Source organism: Gorilla gorilla, chromosome 17 (assembly GCF_029281585.2).
Source record: "Gorilla gorilla gorilla isolate KB3781 chromosome 17, NHGRI_mGorGor1-v2.1_pri, whole genome shotgun sequence".
In the NCBI taxonomy this organism is placed as follows: Eukaryota; Metazoa; Chordata; class Mammalia; order Primates; family Hominidae; genus Gorilla; species Gorilla gorilla.
Genome location: NC_073241.2, coordinates 65,971,199 through 65,993,794, shown reverse-complemented (window position 1 = coordinate 65,993,794; position 22,596 = coordinate 65,971,199). Strand labels below are relative to the sequence as shown.

Sequence of the window (22,596 nt, the reverse complement as noted above, 5' to 3'; positions counted from 1 at the left end):
TTGTTCTGTTTATCCTCTTGTCCTGTGTCTTGTGCTCATGCATAGGCACCCTCCACTGTCTTTACAGGAGGGGCCAGTCCATCTTTAATCAGCTCTAGAAATTAGTAGGTGCTACTGGAGATGCTTGGGTAGAATCTGGGGCAGGGTGGGCACCCGAAGTAAGCTGGATCAGCCATTTCACAGGCTAGAGATCACCTGGACGATTTGAGACATTTTACTCAATGTGCCCCTGATTGGCACCAGCTGGGAGAGCAGCCGACCTGAGCCATGGGAACCTGTGAATCTATTACGAGGCCCTTGGCTATCCCAGCTGACTGCAAAGTTCAGGCTTCAGTGGGACGTTCGGCATGTGTGGGCCCAGTCACCAGCATCAAACGTGAAAGCAGACATTTAATTATCTCTGATCCTCGAGTGGCTTGCCTTGCAGGCCATAAATTTCAAGGTTATGGGATGGATTCTGTTTCGTTTCCTGCAAGAGCAGAACTATTATTGTCTTTAGCCAAATGAGTTATGGCCCAAATATGTTGGTTATTCATTATCCACTTGCCTCGTTGCCATCATTAAACAAATCAAATACAGCACTGTTTCAGCATGAGGCCCAAACCACTAAACTTCACATTGATTTTGCAAATTGCTTTTTGTTGTTCCTTTAACCTCTGTGAAAAGCTGGAGTTTATCATCCCTTTATAACGGAAATCAAAGTCTAACTTCTCCCTTCTTAAATTTCTGTTGATAGTGCCATTACTAATAAATTAAGCCCATTACAGATAAACACATACATGCTGTGCTGTACTTGTTATAGTAACTGTGTCACAGGAAAAATGTGTTTGGCTAAATAAAAAGAATATATGACTGTTTTGCATAAAATTGAAATGAAAATGATACCATAGGAAATTATTTTATGTCAACAACAAAAATAGGCAAAACATCTCTCTGGCCAGATTGAAGAGGAAAATTAATTATGACCGCGTTATTGTGCCCAGTGACATTACGAGTCTAAGAATTTGGATCTCTATAGACCAGAGGATGGGGCCATGCAGACTTGGAGGAGAAGAACATGCTCTGGGCCTCCAAGGACCAGCCAGTCCAATGTCCCATGCTGTCTCCTGTCTGAGGTCCCTGACCCAAACCTTCCAACCCTCCGTCAGGGTGCCATGCACCTGACAAATGGGATGTCTCTGTTGTCACAGCCTTGGTCCAACCTTCTCCCTTGGCCCACCTCTCCATGGCTCTTCCCAGCTCCTCCCCATGGTGAGCCCTGCGATGAGGTTGCCCACACCAGAAAGACCAGGAGTTAACTGGTGCGCAGGTTCCTGCCATGTGGTGACCTTGAAGTAGCTATTGGCCTCCTTGAATGAACTAACAGAAAGCCAATAAAGGGCAACTACTGAAGATAAACTACTTAAGACCTCAAAAAGTCTTTTGGAAGTTTCATTTCAAAAGCTATTTAAGCAGATTTCCTATCACAAAAAAATGAGCCAATGATATAGACAAACCATACACAAAAGGAGAGATGCAAATGGCAATAGACTCAGCCTCCTTAGATTGAAGGGAAATGCAAATTAAAACCACAGGAAATGTTATTTCACAGCCTGCAGATAGGCAAAAATGGAAGCATTGCCTTGGCCTAGAGCAACTGAGATGCAGCCTGGAGTGTGAGTGTGGATTAGCCTCGCCCCTTCGGAGAAGAGTTTCCACTCCTGGTCTCATGCCCCGGTGCTGTCCATCTTATTATGAACATGAATCACCTGGGGATCTCATTAAATGCAGATCTGAATCAGTTGCCCTGGAAAGGGGCCCATAAATCTGCAATTCCGACAAGCCTCCAGGAGACACTCATATTGTCTGAGGTCCAACTTTGAGTTGCGAGCCCCTAGCCAAGTTCTTTCACAAGTGCACCAGGAGACAGCAAAGAATTCATAGTAGCAGTGAGAAATAGGAAAATATCAGAAGAAAGAAATCTAAAGGCCTTAGATATTGATGTTGGAATCTACAAACATATTCTTGAAGATGTACAAGCCAGTCTCCCTGAACGATAGTTTTCCATTTAAAAAATGAAATAAACGTAGTGGAGAGCAGAGGAAGGCATACAATAAAGAGAGAGCCCACACCTAATGCCACTAATCCAAGGGGCAGGGACCCACACCTCAAGGCCTCACCCCTGAGGTTCTGAAGTAGTGTGTGTGGGTGCAGCCCAGATATCAGGAATTTAAACATCTCCGCAGAACATTCTAATGTGCATCCAGGGTTGAGAACCACAGCTCAAGAGCCTTGTTACTCACAGTGTGTACCAAGGGCCAGAAGCATTAACCTCATCTAGGAGTTTGTCAGAAACAGACTCTCAGTCCACCCATCTTACTGAATGAGAATCCCATTCCCTGCTCCTCATCCCATCCCTATCTGCACCCCCACCCCAACCTCAAGTGTTATTTTCCTTTCTGGGGAAAAATTCTCATCAGAAACGAAAGCAGATCATAAGAAAGGAGCAGGGGACCACAGGAATGTGGGTTAGTGTTCTGTATCCTGGAAACGTGTGTAAATGGGTCAAGCAGAACCACTGGGTCCAACATACACAGGCCACACCCTGGTCACCTCCTGTGTGAATCTCAAGGGTGGAACAAGTTTGGGGCTCTCTGAATTTGAGTACTTACTCAACTCCCTGCCTAGCTGGACTCATGCTCCTTTCACTTTTGGGAGAAAACAGGAGGAAGCCACTGGCTTCTTTCCTTGTCACTAACCCTTATTCTCAGAGGCAAAGCCAGTGGAGACTAAAGCAGCCTCTAGAGTGACCCAGCGGCGGGCTGAGTGCTCTTCTGAAACACTCAAGGCCACAGCTCATGCAGGGAGATGTCAAAGGATCTACAGGAACCTGTTTCCCTATGGAGCGCTGTCCCTGAGAGGGGCAGACAGAGGCAACCCCACACCCATGAGTTGGGTGGGCAGGAGCAGGCAGTAGGTTCAGACCAAAAAGGAAAATCAGTCACTTTGATTTAGTTGAATCCTCTATTTGGCGGGAAAAGGAAAAAATGGTCAACCTAGGCCACGTTAAATATTTCAAGCATCCCAATGACCATCAAATCCCTTGCTACCCCTAGTTTTTGCCTTCAACATGCTTGTGGGCAGCGATGAACCCAGGAGAGGCCAGTCTCCAGCCCCACAAGCGCCCCCTGGTGCTGGGTGCAGGGCAGAAACACAGCCTCCAGCAGAGCATCTTAGGCTGGACTTGGACGATGGGCTCCACTAGCCCGTCGTGCTCACCCCTGGTACACCACAGACACTTAAGGACTTTTCATACCTTCCTGGGAAGAAAGTATGAATTGAGAGAGGCCTAGTCACCAATGGCAGATACACTGAACAGGTGTGGCTGCAGCTCCCCTCCTCCACAATGGCCAACGTCGACAGCCAACCCTGAAACTTTCTGTGGATGAGTGCAAGTAGGCACTCTGGGAGCCACTGACAATTCACTGGAGCTGTGTCTCCACCTTTCCCAGTTCACATAGAATGGGAGGGCAGATCCCTGTAGGGGTGAAGACTCGCCCCTCCTTTAATGCACTCACAAGATTTCCGGTTGGCCCGGGATCGTTTCCTCTCCCTCGGCACCACTCGCTGACTGGGCACTTGGGTGGCTGACTTGACGATGCGGTCCATGATCTCATCAGCTGCATCATCTGTGACATTGGGCGAGTCATCAGTTCCCATAGTCCAGGAACTAGTGGATCCTAAAAATTAAACAGCCAGAGTGCACAACATACTCAGAAGGAGAACACAAAAGATATATGCAGCACTATTCCTCCAAGCAGTTGAGTTCTTTCAGCAACAGATCACAGGGAAGGCCAGAGTTAAAGCCCCAGAGCTAGTGATAGATCCAGAGGGCTAACCTGTCCCCACTGCAGGGAGCACCACCATAACTCGTGACTGCTACCCTACAGGCTCTGAGCAAACCCATACGCGGGGCACTTATTTCATATCACCCTGTAACACAGCTGTGTATCTTGTCTCTCATTATTATTTAACTCTCCAACCCAGGTGTGCTGTCTTTACCTGCCAGGTCCTGTGATCACCTGAGGGCAGATGACCCAAGCCACACCCTGCTGCACAGCCATCAGTATCCGGTGATGCACATCTAGTAATGTAGAGACTCACTGAGGGTCTTACTGAGTCAGCTCTCTATCAGTGGTTGTATGTGCCTAGTCAATGTCAGCTGACCCTAACTTCTCGCTAAGTAGAAAGCAATAGATTTTATAATACACAGTTTATCTTTGAATTATCTAGCCTTTAAAAATTGTAACAGGATTGCCCTCTTTAACCAGCAAAGGGGTTGGTAACTTAAATTTTTCTCTGGTACATAAATCTGCTCCCTCAACATTTTCTGTAGTTTATAAATAACTACATATTAAAACAAGTCAGAAGAAAGCATCACCAAAACATGGGTCCCAAGTACAGTCATCCCTCAGTATACAGAGGGATTGGTTCCAGTACTCCCAAGTATACCCAATTCTGTGCATAATCAAGTTCCACAGTCAACCCTGCAGAACTTGGGTTTACAGCCCTCTATATACATGGGCTTCGCATCCTGCAAATACTCTATTTTTGATCTGTATTGTTGGAAAATATCTGCATGTAGGTAGATGTGCTCCATCAAATCCAGGTTGTTCAAAGGTCAACTGCAGTGTTAAACAGTTAGAAATTAATGCTAATGTAATATATCCAGAACTACATCTTTGTAATTGATCAGCTTTCTTGTGAAATCTCTTCTATACGATAGTGAATATATGTTGCTACAAGAGGAAAGATGTACAATATGCTCAAAATTGTTAATTTCTACCATCTACACTTCATTTTATAGAAGATGCACAACAACTTCAAAAACCTGTAGGTGAGAATTATCAGAATCATTGCCTATGGCACACAAGTAGCCCCAGCCTGACTAAAGTACAACACAAGGGAACTGCCAGCCTTTCCCAACTTGGAGGAAAAAAATGTTAATAAATAGTTAAAATGTTTGAGTTCTCCCACACTAAATTTTTTTTAAGTTTTGGTGCTTACAACCACCTGGCTGGTAATGAATGAACCAAGAAAAAATAGATATCAATGGAAATGGTCGGGAACAGTGGATCACAGTTCAATGGACTGTGATTTTCATATATATCTGTGTGTGTGTGTAGTTGACATATTGCTGCAAATACACACTGTGCTATAAAGTAGTCATAATTTCTGATAGTAAAATTCATGACTGAATTAAATACATAAATATTTCACACTTTGCAAAAGGAGAGCCAGGATACCAGGTGCCCTGTCACCTGCATGTACATAAAACCTGTGGCTATAGAACAATGATGTTTTCCAATGGTAAGATTTTTGTTGGCTGGGTGCAGTGGCTCACGTCTGTAATCCCAGCACTTTGGGAGGCTGAGGCGGGCAGATCGCTTGAGGTCAGGAGTTCGAGAACAGCCTGGCCAACACAGTGAAACCCCATCTCTACTAAAAATACAAAAATTAGTCAAGCATGGTGGTGTGCATCTATAGTCCCAGCTACTCAGGAGGCTGAGGCAGGAGAATCTCTTGAACCCGGGAGGCAGAGGTTGCAGTGAGCTGAGATCACGCCACTATGCTCCAGCCTGGGCAACAAAGTGAGACTCTGATTTCCATTATTACTGATACAGTCTTTTTTTTGGTTTTGCTTAGCTTTTATTTTTTAAATGATAGCATACCTACAGCATGAGCACATGCAAAAACAGTAGATTGTACTTTTTGTGCTTATACCCAAAGGAACTTGATCTACTTGCTATTAGGCCAGTTTTTTTCAGCATTATAAATCCTTTAAAAAATAGACTCTTTTAAAAAATAAACTGTTGAAATTGCTGCCGAAAGTCTCTGCATTCTCAGAATGGTCAAGGTATTTTAATTGGAAGTAAAAGTCCTTATAATGCCACAGCTTTTAGACTGGGCCTCTGCAGATCCTCTGAACAATGGTCCTCCTCAGAGTAGAGCAATCAATCATGCAATTGTGTTTTACCCTGCAATTTCCTGTTTTCCCTTTTATCTATTGATTTATAATTTTCTGTCTTATCTTAAAATGCCAAAATACCTTCTAAAAACATGCAAAGCTCAATAAATTGTCTTTGCTCATAATACATTTGCAGAGCACTGGGCCAGAAATGAAGGCATCATCTAATCTTCCCTCTGAGAATTACCTATACTTTTCCATCTTACACAATCCCAGGGATCTTCTGTCAATGTAATGTGTCAGGAGATGCTTAAAGGAAACATCTTGCCCTAGGTCCAAGATTGTCAAACTCAGTTTTATGATTACTTCATTCTCTCATGACTTCATTCCTGGTTCTACTTTATGTCCGCTCCTCTTGGTTATATCCTCACTGCCTGATTACCATTTATTTCCATTCTTCCTAGTCATGTATACATTCCTCTTCCTGGAACCCTTGCACCCACACTGTAGCCATCAGGGTAATACTGCACACACATTTTACATACCCAAGGGACCATGTATTAGTAAGTGTTAGCAAGACATTTGAGATGTGGTGGAGAGGATAAAGCATTCTAGACCATAATAGCACAATACGACTTTACTTTTATTTTTCTAAAACATGAAAACTGAGATTTGAAAGAAAGCACTGAAATTTGTTTTTCCCCTTATAGAAATCTAACCTAAAGAAAGAGTCTACAAGGAAAACACTTAAGTCAAAATGGATATTCTACTGTTTTAATGTAAAAAGTTTGCTTTCATTTCTGAAAGACAATTTCTCTGAAGATAGACTTCTGTGGTTGAAGTTTTTTGTTCTGGCAGTTTAAAGATATCATTCCTTTTTTTTCTGGCTTCTACAGTTCCTTTTGAAAATTGAGCCATCATTATTATCATTGCACCATAGGAGGCAATGTATCTTTCTTCTCTGTTTTAAAGATTTTATCTTTATTTATTTATTTATTTATTTATTTATTTATTTATTTTAGCACTTTGTCTATGGTATGGTTCTCTTTGTACTTACTCTTCTTGGATTTCCTAAGTTTCTTAAATGTGTTGGTTGATATTTATCTGTTTTGGTAAATTCTCAGCCATCTCTTCAAATCTCTTCAATCTCTTCAAATACTGCTTCTGGTCCATCTTTTTCCAGTACTCCAATTACACATGTTAGACCATTCAACTGCGTCCCTCAGATCTTATATTTTATTCTATTCTTTCCATTTTTTCTCACTATGCTTCTGTTTACACATTTTCTATTAACCTGCCTTTGAATTCACTAATCCTCTTTTGCTGTGATCAATCTCTGTTAAGCCCATCCAATGAGTTTATTTCAGATATTTTGTTTTGTAGTTCTGGAATATCCATTTGATTCTTATTATAGAGTCACTCACTACTGCATTTCTGTGATGTGTATGGCAACCCACAAACCAGCTTACCTGGCATGCTGTTTTACTTGCTCTCCCAGCATAATTACTACTAGCACCCCCTTTCACACTCCAAAGCATCCCAGCTTGGACAAGATTATATGGTTTCTTCTAGCTGCATGCATAGTGTGTGCTAAGCAAACACCGAGAGAAGAAAGCGTGTCTCCAACAGTTGATTCTCCTTAAAGCTGACCATCTTTAGTAGATCTAATTGGGGTCTCTGGAGTGCATGGAAGAGAAAGAGTGGCCTGGTGATAGGGACAGTGCCCAGAGGATGAGGTGAATGGGAACGGGACAGGCAGAGGAGCCGGCATCCTGAACTGAGGGAGCAGCATGAGAAGAGCGGGGACTCTGGGACGAGCAGCGTGCGGAGAAGCGCCGCGGTGACCATGCAGGGTGAGGAAATGCCAAGCTTGGGAGATAGGACAGGACCTGCCTACAGGGGGCCTCCAAGAACAGTGTGAATACTGTGGGCTTCACCCTGCAGGCAGTGAAGAAACCCAGGAGGGTAAATGTGTTATCAGGCCAGACCAGGGAAACATGAGGAAACATTCACAGATGTCAAATGCATCTTAATCCCTTCTAATGATAAAAACAAATCTGGAAACTCGAATCTGGCCGCCATTTTGAAGTTTTAGTTTTTGTCTCTGCCTAAGGATGTAAAATATGGACAAAGGGGTAGTGCTGTAGGGAAGGGTTGGCAACCTTGTCCTGTGTAGCAGATGTTTTAGGCTCTGTAGGTCCTACAGTGTCTGCCACAGTGGCTCAACTCTGCCAAAGTAGCCACAGACACTACACAAATGAGTAAATATGGCTGTGTCCCAACAAAACTTTATTTCTAAAAGCAGGGGGAAGGCTGGATTTGGCTTGCAGCTTGCAGTCTGCCCACCCCAGCTCTCCCTCAGGAGGTCATCCCCGGTAAGGATTCCCTCTGTGTAAAGTGAGGTACTCTCGTGGGAATGTTTGTTTTGGAGATGAAGCTATTGAAGGTGGGTCAGGAAGACGCTAGTGAAAGAATGTGTGTGGTTAGGTTCGCACTGGAGCTGAGGGCCAGTCACAGCCGTGGACCGCAGCCTGCGATGGAGACCGGACCCCCCTCAGAGTGGCCAACCTGAGAAGACAAGACGAGCCCCGCGCAGCCAGGAGTTACCTCGGCTTGCTCGGCTGCGTGTGCGGACGCCCAGCGCGGGGGTGGCGTCCTCCACGGAGGGGGACGAGGTTTTCAGCACAGCCTTCATGTTCTCGTGCTCAGCCGCGTCCTCCGCATAGCTCAGACCCTGCGGCTGGCTTGGGGGCGCCGGAGAACTGCCGGAGAACTTGCCAGACTGCAAAACCAAGGGGAAGTTAGCAGGTGAGGGAGACTCCCCAAAAAGACAACTCAAGCTTCTAAAACCCGTGGTTGAGGAAAACCTCCTCTCCTCTGTCTTATTTTGTTTGCAGACTCATTCATTACGGCAGTCACTGAAGTTAACTAAAGACAAAACATCTGTGCCTACAGGAAGATCTAATATGAGACAGAAAAGCCCCCGGCCCCAGAAGGACCACCACCCATTCATCCATTGTAGCCGTCTCTCTCACTCACTCAGATCCCCTCAAAGGGTGGCTGTCAGGAGCGACTGGCATTGGCTCTGGGAAGGTCTAAAACCAAATGTGTTTCTTACACCAAAGCCCTGATATGAGAATTGAAATGAAATATGCCTTGTTAACCAAGCATATTGAGCTTTATTTTTTTACTTAGTGTCAGAAAGCAGTTAAATTTTTCTTAAGTATCACTTACGATGGTAGAATTACAAAAGTGGGATTCAATCACAGAATCCTAGCATGTTAAGAGTTGGGAAGAATTCTTCTAGACCTAGCCCCACCTTGCTTTTATGGAAAAGGAAACTGAGGCCCTTCAAGAATATGTGGCTTGCCAGGGACCCCAAAAGAATTGGTATCAGGGCCCAAAACAGAACAAGACACATAAATTCATGCTGATTTTCTCTAACTGAACAAAAGGTCAGGACATATATATTTTAAAAGAGGTACGCTGGAATACCATACGTACACAATGCCGAACACCTGGATGAAGAACAAAAAGTCAGATTAACATTTGCAAAGAACACCTCCACAGACTGCTGGCTTCCTTTGTCACCCAGTGTCTCAGGCATGGCAACAGGGTTGGGGACACATCTGTGGCTTGTAGCATCTACACGGCTCTCTCCTTATTTTCCAGGGCCAATTAGCCCCCTTGGTCTCTGGTTCTCGCACCTGCATCCAGGGTCTAGGGAAGAGCCCCTGCCGTATGCCACTGCATGGACGTTGGCCCATGGGAGCCATTAACACGAGCAGAGGAAATGGGCACACATCAGAGGCTGCCTACTGGCTGGGGACAGAGACTCTAGCCTGGCCCTTGGCCACTGCCTCACTTCCTCTTTGATTTCAGGACTCTTCATGTAGTTATTCCAGAATCTAGTTCTCATATTTAAGTTGCCAAAGGAAAATTCTCTGTCCACTTTTCCAGCAGCAGGGAGAGACCTGCTAAACCTGCCACTTGTGACATGGTTACTGATTAGCTGGGCCTCAGGGACGGCTCGGAAAATGCATTTAACCCTTCAGTCCCTGGCACACGTGGCATGATGAGAGCCCCTGTCAGGTGGTTAGTGATCACACGAAAACCAACCAGAAAAATGTCCATGCATTGTTTAAAGCACTGAATGGTGCTGACACTTCATGCTGATTATGTTAGGTTAGACCAGAGCATACATGAGGTGGTCAAATGTGGCATTCTTCATGTTCATAAATGGTCATACCTCAACTTCCTCCTCGTCATCAGTCTACCCGAGAGGACAGGACAGGACAGGACGGAAAAGACAGAAGGGATTCTTAGAAGGCACAGAAGTCAGCAAAAAGATCATCTCAATGTCACATAAAATTCCAAGTAAATAAACTGGTCACCACAACCAGGATACATCCTCTTGAGTTGGGAGCTGCCAGGCCCCACCCTCTTGTCCTCATCTGGACACTCCTTGTGTGAACTCCAAGATCACCCATGACCAGAGGGACTCACAGGGCTCCGGGCCAATCTTCTGGGGCTGTCCCTGAGGTAACAGTCAGCTAACTCGATTCCCTGACCACCACCAACCTCACTCGCAGCTGTGCATCGTGCTGAGAGTGTCCTGCTCTGTGAACCATATGGCTTGGCTGGCCACATCCTTATGAACCCATCACGGCCTGACAGTCATCAAGCCCCCCTAAGTGGACTGGCTTCCGTTTGCTTGGCTCTGCCTGTCAGCTGCCGGCCCTCCCATCCCATCCCGAGCGCAGGATCCCTCCCTGCCCAGGCTGCCGGTTCTGGGCTACCGCTAGTCCTTCCACATGCAGCCCAGCCAGGACAAGTGAGACAACTGCTCCAGCAGCGTGTTCACATTACTCTCTCCTCAGGAGCATGAAATTAATTAATTTTTAACATCTCACCTGTTTCTCATGGGGGCCACCTGAACTGACTCTCCATACTTTTAATTACTTTAGCACTAAACTGCTTTAAGTTACTTTAAATAAAATCTCTCTCTTCTAACATAAATTGAGAGTGAAAAGTCATGTCAATCTCTTGATCATAAATTAAACACACTTTCAATTTAGGAGTGTCTGTGAGGTTACAGGGCCAGGCCAGCAAATCAGATTAAAGTGTTTTGAGAATGAACTATGCTTTTGGAAGTTAAAATGACAAACCACTTCCAGTCCATAACATTCCACGCTGCCTCATCCAAATGGCATTGTGACAAGAGACAACAGTCCTGTTCCATTACTCTCTTTTAAAAAATTCTTACAGTTTATTTATATAACCTGGGATGGCTGGCATTTTTCCAGAAATTCACACATGTTCAAGGTGCTACATATATAAAATATTGGCCCGCTCAACATCCCTAAAAGTAATCATCATTCCCTTTCTATAGAAGAGGAAGCTGGGATTGAGAAGGGTTAAGGGTCTCACCCAGGATTACCACTGCCCTCCAACGTGGGAGGCCTGGGATTGACCAGCCTGGGTTCTCACAGCCCACCTCACAAGTGTGAATGCGGCAGAAAGGCTGTAGGTGCCTCGTGTTGCCTTGTCTATGTCACCATTTGCTCTAGGACCAACTTTGTACACAGGATGAGGAATTAGTTTCTCAGTGATCCTGGCCTGGGAGGACCCCTGGATGATGAAAAGGAAGCCTTCTGAATACCCAGAAACGGGGAGAAGAAGAGGGATAGGCACTCAGGAGCTGGTGTGTGGGGGCTGCAGATTTTACCCTCAGACCTCTCATCTCTAAATGCTACCACTTGCATCCTCATTTTATTCAGCATGTACATTCAAGGTGACTTACTACAAACAATTTTCTCTAAAATCTCTTCTAGCTCCAACGTTCAGGGGGTCCGTGATTCTAAGTCTATTGTCTGGCTTTGTTTTCAGTGGTTTAAGTTGTGTATATGCCATTTTTAACCAGGTTATGATGTCCTTGGGATATAAGCTTTTCTTTATACTCACATCTTCCTTGGTGTCCCAGGCACTGCTGGATGCACAATGAGCCCTTAATAATTGAGTTGGAAAAACCCAAGGCTGTACGGTTTTCCTTAAGGGACAATATCCTAATGTTCCAGCAGAAGGCAATCTTTCTACATGAATGATGCCACTTTGGCCATTAAAAACAAGGACTAGGCTGAGAATGAATCCTAACGAAGCCTATCCTGTCCAGATTTTAATGGGAATTTAAATATTTTTGAATTAAACTCTAGAAACATTCACCTCTGTTTATGATTGGGAAAGCCAAATGTTTTAAGGGAAAGAATTTAAAAATTAGTGGGATCTGTAAAAAATCTCAAGAATTTAGCAAGAAATTTTGATGTGTCCACATAACTATAAGCATATTCAGCTTGTATGTGTCTCATAGCCACAAAATAAGCAATCTCTTTTTTTAAACTTTCAAAAATAATACTATGAATAAAATGTGGGCCACAGTTTGCCCAAGTGGATCCAACATGCTTCCTGGGTTGCTGTCTTCCAAGAGGCTGTGGATCCTACTGAACTGAGATTTCAGGAAAGGAGACAGAAGACTCTCGGCTGATGGCACTAGAATTCAGAACTGCTTGGGTGCGGGGTAGAGCTGTAGAAAGGGCTCCTTCTGCACAAAAGTGACCTGAGCACTTCCTAAAGGTCCAGAAAATTCCAAGAAAACAAGGAGCTTACACAAAGGTGGACGGTAAGAGAAATGATTATCCCATGGTTCTTAAAATTATAACAAAATTGCTAAGTTAATGTATCTGGCCTTCCATGTAAGTCAGACCCTCAGGAATGTGGACTTCTAGAGAGCAGTAACCAAGTGCCCTCTGCTTGGCTGACTACATACACACATGTCTGTGCACATAGGGCGGCTTCAGTGAGGTCTTCCTAATTGGTTTTCTTCCTCCCCCAGCAAAAATCTGCCTAACTAGGGTTCAGTTGAAATGTGTAACTGCCCAGATGATGGCACGCCCTGTGGCTTAATCCTTTCCTCATTCCATTCCCTCTATTGCCAGAAGTCCATGTGCTACTCAAATGCACACACAGATGGGAGAAATCCATGGGCAACAATCCAAACCATGAAAAAAAATCACACTCTAGAGTCCTTCAACAAGTTCCAAATATGACCTGTCAATATCAAAAAAGATGACTTTATTATCGTTGAGTCTGTTCAAGAAAGAATAAATAGTGACTAAAGGAGGATTCCCAGAAAATTTCAGCCTTTTGCCTGGAACTGACCTTACAGTAATGGATGAGGTAAGTGAGATACTAGCCTGGTTTTTATGTTTCGTAAAGGCACATTAAGAAAAAGGAACCTGCACTATGTATCTCCGTTGGTCTCTGGCATCTTCATGCATCCCTTTACCCTCCACTTTACTGAGCACCTGTCATCTGAATATCCACTGCCCCCCAAGACCTGGGTAGGCTTGGGGCTGAGACAGGAGAGATGGGGAAAGAGCCCAGGAGCAGGGGAGACATGTAAGTGTGCAGGGGCTCCCCAGGGTGCTATGGGGAAACTCCTACTGGATTCACTGTCCTCTGGGAACTCTTTCCACCCTGATGTCCTGTGATTCAAGGGACTGGCAAGAGCCCATTAGATTGTATCTTGGAGCAATCACATCAGTTTATTCAGATGCCCACAATGGGTGGTCCATGTGTCAACTGATTGGTTACATAGCACCGTTATGATGATTAAAATTCTGAATCAATTCCCCAATCAGTACATTTGTCTTTCTATGATAAGCGGCATTATCTTTTATATTTTACTTGTCTTCATCCAACTTTACCCACATCACAGAGGACAAAAATAGAATCAAACATTTAATGTCATCAGCAACATGCAACACACCAAAATGGGTTCCATGTTCCTCTTCTAGCCACACATTCTGAACTTTACATCTCCTAGCTCCTTGTTATTTAGCAGATTTTCACAGAAATGGTGGAGGAGTACTTTAAGAGCACTTTTTAAAAGAGATAATTTTTTTATAGTCAAAAAAAAAAGCACAGCTTTTAACTGTGGGGAGGATTCCTGACTGATCTTACTTGGAAAAAGAATGACATAAGGAGAGGGATTGTGTGAAACTTACATCGGTGATCATCTTCCCTCTGGTCTTATTTCTCTCTCTGTGGTTGGCCCGTTTCTGTTTCTGCTGCAAAACCCTTTCCCTGGTTGTGCGATACTCTAGTGCAAATTCACTAATAATCCTGCAGAATTTGTTTATGTTCACTTCCCGAATTGCATAAGGTGGATGGCCCATAAAGAGTAAAAAGGAGTGGAATCTGCAAGGAAAAAACAGTAATGGCAATGACTTCCGTTTTAAGAAATAAAAATTACTTGTCTAAAATCTCTCAGTAAGAAACCAATGTGAGAACTTAAAATAAATAATAATAATAATAATAAAGAAACCAACAAGCCACACTCTCAGTAAGAAGACACTGTCCTTCATTCCTGGGGCTTTGAATTTCAAGAGTCTTCTCAAGTGAAAATGCAGACAGAAGTTCAACTCACTTTCCCACTGATGGAGATTATATCTAGGTGGCAGGACCTCAACAGATTACTTTTTCACTTTGCATATCTGTGTTTTAACATTTTTCTAAAATGGATATATGTAAAACTTTTGTAATAAAAATGTTAAAGTGGTATTTTAGAAAAGTATTGCACCATTTCTAGATTATATGACAATTCAATAGGAATAAAGAAATGTTGCTTAGAAATTCTTTTGAATGAACACTTAAAATAGACATGAACATATTATGCATAACATGTTAATCCATAGCTTCTAAATAGATGCTGTTTTCTGAGTAAATATTTTTAAACATTTCTTGTGATATTATATATAATATTAATTTAATTAGGAAACACCAAAGAAGCAGAAAATAAATTTATTTTAACTACTTAATTTGTAAACAAAAATTATTAAACATTATTTGTTTTAAAATGTTGTAAAAGAAATTACATGAGCAGATAAGTACCCAAATTTTAGTTATTAGGAAATGAGAAAGAACACAGTGGGAGACAGAGGGAAAGCCTTCTGTGGAACAAACAACATTACGCAAATGATACCACTATTTATAGACAAAAATTTTGATCACTCTAATTTGCACAGTTTGAATATGGATTTTTTAAAATAAGGGACACTGGCTTACTCTTTTTGAGACGAATAATGAAGTAAACATACAACTTGTATTTAAAGTAAAAGGGCCTAAAAAATGCTAGCCAAAACTACATGACTCTTAGAAGAAAACAAAGTAGAAATCTTCATGACTTTGGATTAATGTGTTTAGATATGATACCCAAAGCATAAGTGACCAAAGTAGATAAACTGGACTTCATTAAACTTAAAAACTTTTGTGTTTCAAAGGATATTATCAAGACTAAAAAGACAATCTAAAAGATAGGAGAAAATATTTGCAAGTCATGTGTCTAATAAGGGACTTGTGTCAGAATATATAAAGGAATCTTACAACGCAACACTAAAAAGACAAATAAAAAATGGACAAAGGATTTGAATAGACATTTCTCCTAAAAAGATATGCACACGGCCAAGAGATACATGAAAAAAGCTGCTCAACATCACTAAGGAATGCACATCAGAACCACAAGGAGACACCACATACAACCACCAGGATGGCTGTAATAAAAGAGACAGGCTAGAACAAATGTTGGTGAGGATGTGGAGAAATTGGACCCTTTCCACAGTGCTGGTAGGAAGATAAAATGGTTTAGCAGCCATAGAAAATGATCTGGCAGTTCTTCAAAAAGATAAACAGAGTTTATTACATGACTTAGCAATTTTTCTCCTTTGCATAAAAAGAAATGAAAATATGTGTACACACAAAACCTTCTACACAAAAGTTCATAGGAGCATTATTCACAATAGCTGAAAGTGGAAACAACCCAAATGTCCATGGAAAGATAAACTAAGTATAGCACTGGATGGATATAATGCATGGATAAACTAAATATAGCATTTCCAAATAAGGCCCTGGACAACTGGCCCCATCACCTCTCTGACTTCATCTCTCGTGACTCCAGTTACACTGGAATCCTGGTTATTCCCTGAAAAAGCCCACCTCAGAGCCCCAGACACCATGTGTAGTGTACAGGAGCCCTGGAGGGACACAGAGGCCAAGGAACTGACAGCCTGCAGGGCCTGTGGGGAGGGGTGAGGAGGCCACTCCACAGAGTAGGACCACAGGCCTGACAAGGTATCCAGTACCAGCTGTTCCCCATGCATACCAATGTTTTCCCCACTGACAGCTGCATGGATGGCTCTCACACATTCCACAGGTCTCTGCCCAAAATACCACCTCCTCCAAGAAGCCTTCCATGACCACCCTGTGTCAGGTCACTACCTAACCATTTATACTCTTATTTTTTCTTCCTGGCTGTTATTACCACTTGACATTATATATTAGATATATGATATGATATTAGGATAGGACAGTAACAGTATAACATAACAACTATTCAAGATCTGTATGCAGGAAGATTTGAGGGGAGAATCCATCAGCCTGCAGCTAGCTAACCACTTCACCTCATTCTAATATATTAACATTCTGGGTCCTACTTTATACATAAGTACAACCCAAGATTCTTTATCCTACACTTTCTAGAGCATTGTTTTTGGATGCACAGGGAATCCAAACTTAACATATAAATTGGAAATGTTATTTAAGCATATATTTTACAAACAAGGAGAGTAACAACAAACAAGTAAAGGTCTGAAAAAGATCCAGATATACATTTGAAAAGAGAGAAACTATGGTATTCCTTCAGAAGAACAAAAAGGATATGACTTTGAGGCCATAAAACTTTTAAGGAATTTTTTTCAGTTGAGTTTGTAACTTTTAGAATACATGATATGAAGATCGTACGGTTATGGGCAGGCTGGCCCCCCTAACGAGTACGCCAAAGCACAAGTCAAACATCTTTGATTTGTTCCATCATCTGACTCTTACTCAAGCCTGCCACTGTCTAGCCCAGAATGGGAGGGGTGGACTTTGGGCAATGGCATACCAGTCTTGGTGTTTACTTGTCTTCTGCCTGTCTCTCCCCCTTGAATGGCAGTCCATTGCTGTAGTTTGCTAGGCCTCCCAGGAAGGCTTTTGATATGGTTTGGCTGTGTCTCCACCCAAATCTCATCTTAAATTTTAGTTCCCATAATTCCCATGCATTGTTTAGGGACCAGGTGGAAACAATTGAATCATAGGGGGCGGTATCCCCCATCCTGTTCTTGTAAGAGTAAGATCTCATGAGATCTGATGGTTTTATAAGGGCTTTCCTGCTTTTCTTGGCACTTCTCCTTGCTGCCGTTATGTGAAGAAGGACGTGTTTGGTTCCCCTTCCACCGTGATTGTAAGTTTCCTGAGGCCTCCCCAGTGGTGCAGAACTGTGAGTCAATTAACCTTCTTTCCTTTATAAATTACCCAGTCTCGGATATGTCTTTATTAGCAGCATGAGAATGGACTAATAACAGCTTTCTTCTCTTCCTCTCCCCAGTCCCTCTCTGTGCCTTTCACAGTGCAACTGTAGCCTAATGAATCTACAGGAGTGAGTGGGTGGGTCTGTACATCTAGAGAGTACGAAAGGATAAAAGGAAAGGTTAATATGCACGTTTAAGAATTAAAGACAAAACCCACATTATTAATAGACACAGAAAAGGCTTTCAATAAAATTCAACACCCTTCATGTTAAAACACTCGATAAACTAGGTATTGAAGGAACATACCTCAAAATATAATAATAAGAGCCATCTATGACAAATCCACAGCCAATATCATACTGAATGGGCAAAAGCTAGAAGCATTCCCCTTGAAAACCAGCATGAGACACGGATGCCCTCTCTCACCACTTCTATGCAACATAATGTTGGAAGTTCTGGTCAGGGCAATCAGGAAGGAGAAGTAAAGGGCATTCAAATAGGATGAGAGAAAGTCAAACTATCTTTGTTTGCAAATGACATGATTCTATATCCAGAAAACTCCATCATCTCAGCCCAAAAGCTCCTTCAGCTGATAACTTCAGCAAAGTTCCAGGATACAAAATCAATGTACAAAAATCACTAGCTTTCCTACACACCAACAACAGTCAAGCTGAGAGCCATATCAGAAAGGCAATCTCATTCACAGTTGCCACAAAAAGAATAAAATACCTAGGAATACAGCTAACCAGGGAGGTGAAAGATATCTACAATGAGAATTACAAAACACTGCTCAAAGAAATCAGAGATGACACAAACAAATGGAAAATATCCCATGCGCATGAATTGGAAGGATTAGTGTCATTAAAATGGCCATACTGCCCAAAGCAGTTTACAGATTCAATGCTATTCCTATCAAACTACCAAAGACATTCTTCACAGAACTGGAAAAAAATTGTTTTAAAATTCATATGGAACAAAAAAAGAGCCTGGATTACCAAGGCAATCCTAAATATAGGGCTACAGTAATTGCGACAGCATAGTACTAGTACAGAAACAGGCACATAGACCAATGGAACAGAATAGAAAGCCCAGAAATAAGGTCACACACCTATGACCATCTGATCTTTGACAAAGCTGACAAAACAAGCAATGGGGAAAAGACTCTCTTCAATAAATGGTGCTGGGATAACTGGCTAGTCAAATGTTGAAGATTGGACACCTTCCTTACACCATATACAAAAGTCATCTCTAGATGGATTAAAGACTTAAATGTAAAACCCAAAACTATAAAAACCCTGGAAGACAACCTAGGCAATACCATCCTGGACATAGGAACAGGCTGACAAAGCAATCACAACGAAATTTACCAAAAGCAATCACAACGAAAGCAAAAATTGACAAATGGGATCTAATTAAGAAGTTCTGCACAGCAAAAGAAACTATCAACAGAGTAAACAGATAACCTATAGAGTGGGTGAAAATTTTTGCACGCTATGCATCTGACAAAGGTCTAATGTCGAGCATCTTTAAGGAACTTTAATTTACAAGAGAAAAATGAACAACCCCACTAAAAGTGGGCAAAGGACATGAACAGACACTTCTTTTTTTTGAGATGGAGTCTTCCTCTGTCTCCCAGGCTGGAGTGCAGTGGCACTGTCTCGGCTCACTGCAAGCTCCACCTCCCGGGTCATGCCATTCTCCTGTCTTAGCCTCCTGAGTAGCTGGGACTACAGGTGCCCACCACCATGCTCAGCTAATTTTTTGTATTTTTAGTAGAGACAGGGTTTCACCGTGTTAGCCAGGATGACCTTGATCTCCTGACCTCGTGATCCACCCACCTTGGCCCCCCAAAATGCTGGGATTACAGGCGTAAGCCACCGTGCCCGGCCCTGAACAGACACTTTTTAAAAGAAGACATACATGTGACCAACAAGAATATGGAAAAAAAGCTCAACATCACTGATCATTAGAGAAATGCAAATCTAAACCACAATGAGATACCATCTCACATCAGTGAAAATGGTTATAATTAAAAAGTCAAAAAATAACAGACGTTGGTGAAGTTGTGGAAAAAAAGGAACACTTATACTCGGTTGGAGGGAGTGTAAATTAATTCAACCATTGTGGAAAGCAGTATGGTGATTCTTCAAAGAGCTAAAAGCAGAACTTCCATTGGACCCAGCAATCCGATTACTGGGTATATATATACCAAGAGGAATATAAATCATTCTACCAGAAAGACACATGCACACGAATGTTCATTGTAGCACTAATCACAACAGCAAAGTCATGAACTCAACCTCAATGCCCATCAGTAACAGACTGGATAAAAAAATGTGGTACATATACACCATGAAACACTATACATCCATAAGAAAGAACACGATCATGTCTTTTGTGGGAACATGGATGGAGCTGGAGGCCATTATCCTTAGCAAACCAACACAGGAACAGAAAACCAACTATCACATGTTCTCATTTATAAATGGGAGCTAAATGATGAGAACTTATGAACACAAAGAAGGAAACAACAGACACTGGACATGAAGGTGGAGGGTGGAAGGAGGGAGAGGAGCAGAAAAGATAACTATTGGATACTGGGCTTAGTACCTGGGTGATGAAATAATCTGTATAACAAACCCCCATGACATGAGTTTACCTATGTAACAAACCTTCACATGTATCCCTGAACCTAAAATAAAAGTTAAAACAAATGCAGGTTTGAACATCCAAAACAAAATTTTCTTAGCCAGGAAACAGTTTCAAAAACTAGGTTTTACCTAAAGAGACAGCTTTTTGAAACTTTTTGATCTGACATCAAAATATAAGTATTTAGGCAGGCTCATTTGCATGACTAAGATGATCCCACTGGTTACCAGCTGTAAGGCCCTGAACTAGGGGGCCTTTCTGTGCCTCAGTTTCCCAATGTGTTAAGTAAAAAAAAAAAAAAAAAATCACAGCCGTCCTCAGCTATGATCCTGAGGACTGTTGGTGGGAGGGGGAAGGAAAAATGAGGCACAGTCCTTGGGGCTCTCAGTCCTCCATCTCAATTTCAACAAGAGAGTCCTGCTTTAATCAGTTCTACATACAGCGCTCCAGCTAAAGACTTCATTTGAACACAGGGTTCTACGGTTTAGATACTTTGGACTGGCCACTTCCGGGTACCACCTCCCTTTAGCCACGCCCCTTTTACTACCCACACCAAAACCACAGTGAACTTCTGGCTCCTCCTGGTCATCCCCAATGGGATGTGGACAGGTGAGGCGGGAGCAGCCATCATCTGGGTGACCAGCTTACCAAGGAGAATGGGATAATCAGAGCAAATACTTTATAGCTTAAGAAATAGACATACCACCAAACTGAGTTTTTAATCTGTCTGGGATAAAATGGTTAACATAACCAAGCTCAACAGCTTTATAAGACATTCATAAAATTACTCCAGTTTCATGATGTTCCAAATAATAGTTGGTTCTCTCTCCGTGTGTGTGTGTGTGTGTGTGTGTGTGCGCGCACGTGCGCGTGTATTTTAAATGGGGAATTGCTTGCATCATACAAAGCATGGAGGGCCAAACCAGCTCACACTCCCTGCCTCTTTGATTTCAGTAAGAAATCTGACAAAATCTCCTAAAAGTTCCCTTTAGGAAGGAAGGACAGCCAGAAGGTCTAGATAGATAGTCAGGGAGATTTATAGTTGAACAATTAAATTCCAAAAGAACTGATTGACGGATAGTTGTCAACCTGGAGGGAAGATTCTGCTTCTTATTTTTGTCCCGTCCAACTTTAAAAACTACTTGCCATTTTCTCAGTGGTCTGAATGGAGACCCAGGGAGTATGAATATCAAAGCAGAAACTGACACAAGCTGGGAGAGGGTTCATGTGCAGATAAAAGTATCAGGTTTTAAAAAGTTCTGTATAGGCTTAAGGAAGGTGAAAGAAGGAGATGAGGAAAGAAGGGAAAGGTGGGGAGGGAGGGAGGAAGAAAGAATGGGTGAGGGTCCCTTAACCGTGTTCTGTGACAAAGCAAAGGAGAAGAGAGTGGTAGCACATGGTAGGAAAGGCCCTGGCCTGGGAAGATAGAAGATCCAGGTTCTAGTCTTCGGGCTACCACTGCTTTCTGGTGGCACGGCCCTGGACAGCCATGGGCTGTTCCAGACCCCATTCTCCTTGTGGGCACAACAAGGTCTGACACATCACTGCTGTGTCTCCAGGGTCCTCTTGGATCCTGAGACTCTGAGGAGGGCTGGTCCAGAGGACAGTGCTGTGATGGAGCCTGGACCTCCCTCAGGTAGGCTGTGGCATAGCTAAGCAGCTGTTGGAGGATCTGTTACTGGAAGGTCCTCCGAAGGCCAGCTGCAGATCAGGTAAAGGGGGAACTTTTCTAACAAAGAGAGCTGCCTTGAAAGGGAGTGTCCTCTCTATAGGTGAAATTCTTCCAGCAGACCCAGAGATGCAGGGTTCAATTTGTTAGAAATCTTACAGACGCAGTTCCTGATAGGTACGATTTTTGGATCAAATTATTTATGAGATTCCTTCCAACTTTGAGGTTTGATGACATTATATTATTGTGTAAGAAAAATTAATTATCCATGAAACTGTTAAACATCTGTATCATCAGTGTACTTGCTATGTACCAAGAATGTACAAAAAATCTGTAAATTTAACCATCGGCTCTTAATTTCCAGTACAAATTTTTCAATATGCCATTGTACTGATATTTCTATAAGTTCCTCAATCCACTTACCTGTTGATTATCCTTCTATGGACAATCTTTAAAATTATAATTCGCTCTGCACAGTCTTTCAGGAACTCTGACATCCGTTGTTTTAAAACTGGTTTCATTTCATGTTTTGCAATTGCCTTGAGGTGATCCCATGAAGCTTTGCATCTTCTCTCCATCTGACATAAATTATCCTGAAGTTGATCAAAGTCAACCTGAAAATCACAGCGAGAACATTGCAAACACTGAAACCGCCGGACACCAACCTGAACTGAGAGACCAAACTGCCTCTGGGGAGAAACAAACATCAAAACGAAATTCACATCTTGAAATGCAAACATATTTACAGCCTAAAAATTATTCACATGTGTATCTGTCATTATCTTGACATCACATTATTTAGTGATAAAACTGTCCTCCAAATGAACTTAATACATGTGTTACCTTTTTTGGCCATATTTGGAAATAAATCTTTGGGAACTGTAAATTAAAACATGATATCAAGGAAGCCTAGTACAAGATGAACTAAG

The 22,596-nt window shown here is 42.5% G+C and overlaps 1 protein-coding gene across 13 annotated transcripts in view; it reads right to left on the bottom strand.

The window, feature by feature from the left end:
• Positions 1-22,596, bottom strand: part of FHOD3 (formin homology 2 domain containing 3) — a 479,946-nt gene that overhangs the window by 7,076 nt on the left and 450,274 nt on the right. For 8 of the 13 annotated variants that reach the window (XM_031003628.3, XM_055368091.2, XM_031003630.2 and 5 more), the window contains 5 exons: positions 22,091-22,281; positions 14,011-14,203; positions 10,197-10,220; positions 8,555-8,729; positions 3,558-3,719 (listed from right to left, as the gene is read on the bottom strand). In XM_031003628.3, the coding sequence (XP_030859488.2) occupies positions 3,558-3,719; positions 8,555-8,729; positions 10,197-10,220; positions 14,011-14,203; positions 22,091-22,281 (745 nt within the window). The remainder of the gene's footprint in view (positions 1-3,557; positions 3,720-8,554; positions 8,730-10,196; positions 10,221-14,010; positions 14,204-22,090; positions 22,282-22,596) is intronic. The other 5 variants (XM_055368089.2, XM_055368092.2, XM_031003631.3 and 2 more) reach the window with 1 other exon arrangement.